Genomic DNA, 9,886 nt, shown 5'->3' with positions numbered 1-9,886 from the left:
ATAAACAATCATGGAGTAATTAACATGTTCCAGTTCCTGTCTATACTGGTTGATACTGAGCCAAGAGTATGAATGAACTTATGAGGTGGGTGACGTTGTTATCGCCAGTTTACAGATGAGGAAACTGAGGCACGGTTTAACTTGCCCAAGGTCATAGCAGTAGAGTTAAGATTTGAAATCAAATGTCTGACTGTCTCTCATCAATGAAAACTGAGCTACGCTCTATCAGCTCAGCACATAACAACACAGGAATGTCCTAATTATTTCCAATGTTCCCCCGAGTGATTATTTTTTCTTATAATAAAAATTATCTGGAAATTTCTAGGCCCATAAGCAGCTTGAAAAGGTTGCATGTGAGGCAATGAATAGCAGAAATATTTGTGTGCCATTTTTACATCAACATGTTAATGTGTACTAATGAACTTTAGAGTGGATTTTTTTTTTTAAAAACATGACTATTGTCCCCCCTTGACACAAGGAGCATGATAATTAAAAGCTTATGTGATTTAAATACAAGATGCAATGATGATTACCAGATTCTATTCCTCTTTATATTTTACATAAGACTTCTAGGGTTCCATAAGTATAATCTTGAAACATAGGACATTTCTGAAAAAAAAAAATTGCTTAAAACTATTTCAATGTGCAATCCACTTCTTTGTAAATCTTAGTTTCTTTCATCCAAATGTTACATTTGACAACAAAACTCTCCGATGAGAGCCTTCTCTTCCTTTTGTGTCATTGTTCCCTAAATAAAGCAACACATGAAATTCCTGACGGCAAAAATCAGACTCAGATCCCAAAACCTCTGTCTTTATGCAAGATTTATCTTTTGCAACGGAAACGGCCAAGGAATATGAAGAGGGGGAGACAAGAGGCAAACAAACAAGCAAACAGACAAGCATGCAGGCTCTGAGGAATAAATACCCCTCAGGACGCTGTCTCCTGGGGAATTGCAAACCTCAGTCCGTTTCTGAGGAAGTGCGGTCTCTGCATTTCCGAAAGAGGTATTTCCCCCCCTTGACACAAGGAGCATGATAATGAATTAACTAGTTAAAAACTGTTGGTTGGAGAAACCCGTTCCTGTGTCTTTCTGAGCAGGGCAAGCTGAGCGGTCCGCGTGGCTACAGCAGGAGGCCTCGTCCTCCCGGGCAGGGTCCCTCCCGGAGGCTCCCCGGGCCTTTCCCAGACGCACCCGCGCCGCGTCCTTGTTCCCCGGGAGCAGCCTCGCTCCAGCCGCCGGTCCTGGGAGCTTCACCGTCCAAATGGGAGCTGAGTTTGCAAGCTGCCAGGCGGCGGTGCGGCTGGTGCTGCTGCTGATGTCAGAGCCCGAAAGCAGTTGTGATTGGATCTAATTAGACGCTGCGGCAGCAAATAGACAAGCTCCCTGCGTGATTGGCTTCAAAGTGGCTGGTGCCAAACAACTAGCAGAGGCGCAAAAGTAGCGCTGGGAGCCCGGAGCAGGAGGCAGAGCCCGCGGGAAGCTCGGAGCACTCCGGACGCCGTGCGCCCCTCCCCGCCCTCCCTGACCAGGGAGCAGCTCGCGCCAGACGCGCAGCCGAGGCTCCCAGTCCAGTGGGAGCAAGTCACAGAAAACGATTTGAGAGACGGAGAGAGACGGTCGGAGCGCGCTCTCCTGCTCGGTCCTGAAAAGTGAGCCGCTCCCGGGTTTGCAACCTCGAGCTTCGCAGCAGCGGCGGCGGCGGCGGCGGCGGCGGCCGGGAAGGAGGCAGGTGCAGGTGCAGGAGGGAGGCGGCTCTGGGCTCCGCGCCTGGGTCTCGGCCATGGCCTCAGTCCTGGGGAGCGGCAGAGGCTCTGGAGGGCTGAGCAGTCAACTCAAATGCAAGTCCAAGAGGAGGAGGCGGCGGAGGTCCAAGCGGAAAGGTAAGACCTCGTGGCGCGCCGGCCCCTGCACCCTCCACCCCCGCTTCTCCACCCCGGCCTCTCCTGGGGTCTCCAGGCTTGTCCGTTGTGAGCAGCTTCACTCTGGGGTGCTGGCGGGATAGCCGCTCCGCGCAGGGCGCTCGGGAGTTCAGATCCCGTGGAAATGTCTGGGGCCTCCTCGTGCCCAGAGGGGACAGTGAGCAGCCACGCCGTGACATGTTTGAGGGACCGGGACGAAGTGGGGCGAGGGCGGCGAGGAGCTCCCGGTGGACCCCGCACGTCTCCGGGCCCCGCAGTCCCCACTGGCCGGCCGGGAGGGCACTGCCTTCCGCCCTCCGGAGGCCACCTCGTCTCCCGGTGCCAGAGGAATTACCCAAAAACGGGGGAACGAGCCCTCGCGCCAGCGACTCCCATCCAAACCGTCCCCGAGGAAGGGGTGGGCGAAGCCCTGCGATCGCCTCCCCAAATTGGCTGGCAGTTTTTACTCAGTGGGGTGTCCGTCGATTTGTAAACACTGGGACGTTAAGAGAACACAGGGCTCGTCCTTGGAGAAATAAGCAGAAATGAATACAGGAAAACAGAAAGAAGCATCCTATTTTGTTAGTGGTAGAAAAAAACCCCGCAAACCAGGAAAGCAGGAAAAGCAGCCGGCTGACAGTTGCCACTGACAAACTCAGGCTGCGCCTTGTGACTGATATTCCCGGGGCTGGGCCGTGCTGAAGTTAGTCAATGCTACAGCAAGCGACGGCTTTCACATTGGGGATTGTGCAAAATTAGCAATCGCTCCAATATGAGAGCAATGCCCCCACTGCCATTGTCGCCCGCGTGCACGCCACGAAGGATTCAAAGATTCTTCTCATGCCGACCCTTCTCTCCCAAAGAGGAGCCTGTTACTGTCAGCTCCTAGTGAGCCTGCAGGAGAAAGTTCAGTTCTAATCATGATTTGAAATGTGCCGATTTTTTTAAGTGATGTAGGAGTATAAAGAACGGTTGGGAAAACACAGCTAGAATTGATCAGCTTTGCCAGTTGTTTGAAAGCAGGAGGCAACCTGAGGTATGTTTGGGGTTGTCCATCTTTCCCGGAGAATTTTCATCTTTGCATTGGCCTAAGATAAGTTTCTACCAGACCATTTCCTGTATGCCCTCTAACCGTCTCCAGGTCCTTTATTGTTTCTTGCAATAATAGAAATTACCCAGACAGTCTGAAGGCATAAATGTCAATAGCAAACAGACATTCATTATGACCGAATGTCAGGAACACTGGGAGCGATTGGCCCCCACAACTTCCTCAAAAGGCTTTGGAGCCTTTGGTTTCAGAAGGGGAGTGAGGTTGTGGTTCTCATTTACCTCTCAGCTGCTAAGTGTGCGCTTGCGATTCACTTTGTTGTTTGAAATTATCATTTTGAAACAGACCTGTTAGTGTCCTTCAGAGATAATGCCAACACAAAGTGGCATTGATATTGAGAAAGTCACCGGACTGAATAATGAATACGACTTTTAAAAGAGGAAAAGGGAAGCATCATCTTTACACTTCAAGTGTTCACGTTTCCCAATATTTTTGATTAGTCTGTTTAAACATTTGGAGTTGAAGAACGTGGAGTAATAGTTCACAATAATGCAGTTTATAGAAATATAAACTGGAGGAAATTGTTGCCTTTCTCCAGATTCACTTGCCTTACCATGAAGCATCAGTCGTGCTGGCTTAGAAAGTATTCAATTTAGGGGGAAAAAGGAAATCTGGGGAAAGACTTCATTTGCTGCAAACTTAACTTTAGTGATTCAAAATAAAACTCCTATAGCAAATATTTCCATACCTTGATTATTTTGAATATATCAAGTCCCTTAATTTTCATAGCCAAAAATTGAAACCAGAAAGGGCATTGAGGATTTATACACTGATTTCTATTACGAAGAGATTTCTGGCGTGCAGGAGAATTTCCCATGGCACCTGCCTGCAGCTATCTTGATAGGAAAGTGAAATCAAACTGCTAAATATTCAATTTTGGGGGAAACGTTAACCATGTAGATGTACCTGATCAAATTAAAAGGTAACATAGCCAGCTAAGAGACACATTAAATACTTATTTGCATTTTCCTGGGAATTGATTACTTCATCTATAATACCTAGTTATTACAGATGCTGATTTTTTTATTTTATAAAAAAAATGGTGAGTTTAAATTATGTCCTAATTGTTATGAATCTTAATCATAAATGAATAGAATAACCTCAGCTTTTAAGCTTATCTGATATTAAAACTCTATACTTGCCACAATTTAAAATCCACGTGTGTATGAGAGACTGTTAAGGAATTCTAGTGTGTCTCTATCGGGTGTAACTGAAGACGTTGATAGAAGCACAAAGTAAGGGCTGTCTTATTAGGGGAATAAAGACGATTAAGATACGTGCTGACCCTCTTGCCTGTGAGATGCGTATTTCCACATAGTCTAAGGGACAAGAATCATTTCTGAAGACGCAAGATAACTTTTAGTTTCCCAGTGTGGTGACATCTGGCTCCTTTTCTATGTGTGACTCTGAGAGTGACTTTGGCATCATACGCTTCTTATCAAAATGATCTGTGAGCTCTGAAATAAAGCATGCCAAGGCTACAGCTGAAGTGTGGTCAGGACACAATATTTTCATTAAATACAATCCATAGTCTTGGAAATATTATTCTTGCCTGTGGAAGGTATATTTTAGTTACCATGCCACAAAGGAAGCCGTATGTATCTTTAAAAATAAAAAAAAAAAATAGAAATTAAAAAAACCTTTGTCACAGAATATGACTTTCAGGTATTATTTGGCAGGAACCTGTATTCCTCTCTCAGATAAACTTTAAAGAAGATTCTCAGAATATGTCTCCCCACACATCAATCCTACTTCTGTTATTTTACTGGGACCTAGTGTTGTACAATTTTGCATTTTCTGTGTTATTTTTCAGTAGGGACTTTCTTTTAGAAATTATTCATAAATGATTTAAATTTTTTATGTAAATGAAAAAATGCCAAAATTTGACTCTCATATGAGAGAAAAACAAGCTGCTATAAAAAAAAAAAAAAAAACTGTGGGAAGGACAGGGAAAACCTTTCTCATTTTCACATCAATGGCAAAGCGATGTTCATATCCCATGACACATGCCAGACACGTCAGTATGTCCCGCGCCTACCTCATTCAGAGGCGTTCAGAAAAGAATAGCACTTGGAGTTTATGATGACTGTTACCTGCCATCACTAAATACCCACAGAGTTCATATCTCACAGAGAGTAACAGGAGATTGCACTTTATTTTATAGTTCTTGGTAGAATTATACAAGGTAATTATGTACAACCAAATCCATATTATGTGGTTATAGAGAGTAATATCTGCCTGTATTAGAAATAGCTCAATGCGTAAGTGTTATGAAAGGATACATTTTATCCAAAAACTAATAAAGGAAAAGGCTTAAAGATTTTGTTTTGTTAGTATCAGTTCAGCCAGGTAGAATAGAGGCAGAACTCATCAAAACAGTATAGTATATAAAAATAAATCACTTTAAAATATGCCAATAAATCTCTGAACCCCGGGATAACTTCAGGGTAATATGTATGAGGAATTTCTTAAATGTTTTTAGTTATTAAAACAGTGCATATATTCTGTTTTGTCTATCTGTTTTTCTCTCTTTGGTGAATGTATTTTTTCTAAAAGAAGCTACGCATTGGCATGAAAGTCATTTTGCAAATGAACTATTTTTAATCTTCTACCCATTACTGTGTACAATGTATAAAATGACTGAAGTTTCCAGAATTTTTCTTTGAAAAAGGCTCTTTCAAGGCAAACATATTTGGAAATAGATTGAGAGCCAATCCAAAGTCAGCTGGTTCCACAAGGTACGTTGAAGGCTGGGGTTTTGGAAGCGGCGTGTCAATCTTCATTAACCGGAAAGGGGAAGGGGCTTCGGGAGCCACTGGCCATGCAGGATCCACAACCATCCGGGGCCCCTCGGGTTGCTTTTGAGCTTTGGCACAGGACGCCTCTTTGAGGCATTTGACAGCCAAATAAGTTAACTTGAAATTTAGGTGTTGTTCTAGAGTGGTTGGTTATACGGAGTTTTAGAAACTTGAAAATGCATTTTGAGCACGAGGTAGCTCTATAAAAGTAAAGCCATGAGTCATGGGAAGGTGTGGGGAACGGGCAGGTTGCTGAATGTTGTGAAATGCAAATAAAAAGTTGGCAAAAGGAACAAAATAAGTCGAGCAGATGGATGGCAGACGTCGGCTTGCTGTGAAATGAAAATCCATGAAAAATTAATGAAATAGAAAGATTGTGCTGAGGATGAGGGCAGAGCGGCCGTGGGCTCCGCAGGCCCTGCAATGCCACAGTCGTCCCCGCCGGTGTCACCCTGGCTGGCGAGGGACACAGCCCTGCACCGCCGGCCGGAGCCCCACGTCCTCCGCTTATCTCGCTCACAGACAGCTCAGGAGGAAGGGCTGGATTTTGTGATAAAATCAAATTGATTCAACCGTTAACCAGCATCTAATTGTGTGGTGCTTGTTTTTTTCCTCTTTCTCTTTTTAAAAAATCTGTATTAGTGCCTCTGGTTTCTAGTGACCCGTGTAATAACAGTAATTGGAGATTGCTTCAAGGGCATTAGATATGATGAACGAGTTTGAATGCAGAATAAAAATATGGGATTCATGTATCCACAGCTAAACAGGGGTGAGTCGGTTCCTGCAGAAGCACCACCCCAGGAGAGCGTTATGTAAGGAAGCTCAGAAAAGGAAATTGTCTTTTTTTTTTTTGAGGCATGAAAAGATAACTTATGCCCTAAAAGCTTTTAATGTTCAATTTTAAAACTATACATGTATATATAGTATGACATATATACACACATACATATTATATATATACATGTATATTACTATGTATGTATGTATGTATATGTATATACACGGTAAAAACAGCCGAAACATTTGAGCAATTTTTATAATTCTCTACTTCTTTTTCCAAAATAGTAGAAAATGAAGGTCAGTATTTTTGCAGTATGAACAATTTTGAACAACTCCTGAAACCAAAATTATTGTAATACTCTGCTTCTCATCATTTAAAAATATTGTATCCAAATAGATATTGCAGTTTTAAATTTGGTTCTTAATTACTAGCTCACAAGGTTTCTAAAAGGATAATTTTCCACACTGTAAGTGAGACTTTAAAAGTGCTTATTGCTATTTTGAAACCGAATATACGAATAAAGGTGAGTGAATGCCAAGTGAACTCTGAAAAGCCTGACTGCCCTTCACAGAATATTCAAACTACTGCGTGTGGACGCCGTCTCTGTGGTTAGGATAGCTCGAGAAAAGCAGCACGGGCTGCACCCCGCATGGTGTGTGGCCAAGAACCCTGATTCGTGTTGCTAAGTATTTGCGAATAGAATGAAACTAAATTAACCTCTATCTTTACAATTAAAAGCTTTTCCTCCGCTCAGAGAAACAGATGCTGTTTAGTCCTTGATTTTTCAAAGACGATTGTTTATTCCTAGTTTTTGATATATTAGACCTCCATTAAGAGTGTACCAATATCGAATAGAGACATTCCATTCAAAAAGAGAAGAAACAATGCTTATCAAACGTTTGGTTCACAGGGACGGCTAATGTGGTCTGGTGAGACTTTAGAAACAGGAAGGGAAGGGAACATTGAGAAATTTAGGAACTTGGAACCAGAATTCCTCTTCTGCTCACATATGTTACTGTCTCAGTATCAAGACACCCCAGTTCAGCAATTAAAGTTGGGCTTTTATTTACTCGTTTATTTGATTGAAAAGGAATGGAGGACCGGGCTGTTTTATCTGATTGCTTGCCTGACGTTGTTTAAGCAATGCCCTAGCAAACAGGGCTCTTAGGCCCTGAATCTCCATCTGCAAATTTTATGAGTGAATCCATTTTCCCGGAAACCACATCCAAATATTAGCAACTTAGAAATGGACATGTTTGCTTTTCAAGAGATCCACAATATCCCTCCAGCCCCCCAAATTTGGCCACTTGCAAAGATAGCAGACGTTTCTGAAGAATGATCTATATTTGGAAATAAAGAGTTAATCTGACTTTCCCAGGCCCTCCATATGCACTGTGGATATTTAATCACCTTTTATTCTAGTCATAGGTTTTGAGTAGGAAGAGCAGCAAAATAATTACATTGTATTATTTTATTGATGGTGAATGAATACAGTTAGTATGTAGTTTCTGGCAGCAAAATGGTAAATCCTCTTTGGGTTATAAAATACATATATATTGGAATTAAGTATCATCTGTTTTAAATTATAAAAATGATCAATAGTTAATGTTCATTTTTTAAATCTCAAAACATAACAGACAGGTCATCTAAATTCCATCTTTATATTAAGGAGGGGATTTTGTACTTAAGAAATAGTGTCCAATAAATAATGCATTCCTATAAACAAAGAAGAGTAGCATGTGTGCTCAAGTTTGAAGAGAAATGTGATGTAAATGCTCAGGTGACTCAGATTTTAAGGAAATTTATTTCAACTCTCTAAGAGGTGAAATTTTTGAAAGCTTTTTTGAGCTATGTATGCTTAAAATTGTGGAATTGAGGGTGGTTTCGCTGAGCTGCTTCCAAGGCAGAGGGCAACTAGGACCCTCGTGTTTGTGTAACTGAACGGCTAATTCAGTTCTGATACAAATAGTCACACCAGCTGAAGCCTCACAAGGAACAGGGCCACACTGTGTATGAGCAAATTCTCCCATGGATCAGAAAGAGAAACCCAGCAGTGGGGATGCAAAGGTGAAAGAGGGCAGTTATTATCTTTAGCGTTAAGGACCATCTCATTCCTACGGATCTTTAACTCAAATCTGGCCACGTTCATCACTGCACGTCTTTTTAACGGTGCCAACGACAGATCACTCATTTGCAAAACAGATCCAGGTTTCTCTCTGTGGCTGTTGTTTTGCCATTTGGATAATAAATAAAACGAACATTGCTCAGAATCTATTTGTAAACCTTCCTTTCTAGGGCCTCTAATAGATGGAGTGAATCTTACGCGCAAATGATGGCTCAACACCTTCAGGTGATTTGCACATAATGGAAAGAATTCCCTTAAACCCCTTAACCAGGATGTGCTTTGGAGAATTTATCGATTTAATTAATCTGTACTGCTCCATTTATTTGAGATGAAGTCTTTGATTCTTGTTTCCCACTGCCGACAGACGGAAGCTCTGCCTCATCATTTTGTAATGTCTTACATGATTTCTCAAATACGTCTTCTCAAAGGTGGTATTAAAATAGGAAGGGGAGCTCAGTTCTCAGAAACTGGAGCCTACTCCTACCTTAAAATGATAACCCAAGTCAAATCTCTTCTTATGGCAAAAACCAAACAAGAGTAGAGTTTGTTACTTACTGTTTCTAAGCAGCAGGACTTGAGACCCATAGCAGGAGAGCTCAAAGCATATACCTAGGGCACCAATAATGATTAAACAAAAAGCAGGTTTTATTGGTTTAAGTCCACCGGAAGTACAAAAATGTCCTCTCTTTAAAATAATTGCAATATTTCCTAAAAGTGTAATTGCATTTGGAAAAAAAATGCAATTTAATAAACATGACAGAAACATCAGCAGAATAGATTTTGACCTCCTCCAAACCCCAAGTCTGACTGGGTTCACTCATCCCTGTCTGGAGCAGATGCTGCGCTCACATCAGGCTTATAGCTGTGAAAATAGCTGCGTTCTTAAAGGAAGTACCTGTCCTCTTTGTGTTACACTGTGTTCAGGACTGAGGACGGAAACGTAAAAAACATACAAGCTCAGACACTATCTGATGTGTACAATTAAAAAGGACATTGTTTTTATAAATTTGGGGATCTACAAAATTTGTTGTTGTTTTTTTTTTTAAAAAAAAGCTTTTACTATTCCTTAGGTAAAGAAAAACATAGGTAGCCTAATTTAACTACAGACACAAAGATATTTTATTCATGCTTCAATTCTAAATGTTACTACTACAGATAACCTTTTCAAAGGA

General features: G+C 41.9%; 1 protein-coding gene across 1 annotated transcript in view; it reads left to right on the top strand.

Annotated features, from left to right (window-relative positions):
- Positions 1-1,403: 1,403 nt before the first annotated feature.
- Positions 1,404-9,886, top strand: part of ADARB2 (adenosine deaminase RNA specific B2 (inactive)) — a 527,763-nt gene continuing 519,280 nt past the window's right edge. The window contains exon 1 of the mRNA XM_005564500.5: positions 1,404-1,884. Coding sequence (XP_005564557.2) covers positions 1,785-1,884 — 100 coding nt within the window. The 5' untranslated portion in view covers positions 1,404-1,784. The remainder of the gene's footprint in view (positions 1,885-9,886) is intronic.

This window comes from Macaca fascicularis, chromosome 9 (genome assembly GCF_037993035.2).
Source record: "Macaca fascicularis isolate 582-1 chromosome 9, T2T-MFA8v1.1".
Taxonomy (NCBI): domain Eukaryota; kingdom Metazoa; phylum Chordata; class Mammalia; order Primates; family Cercopithecidae; genus Macaca; species Macaca fascicularis.
The sequence above is the reverse complement of the archived record's forward strand: the minus strand, read 5'-3'. Positions and strand labels throughout refer to the sequence as shown.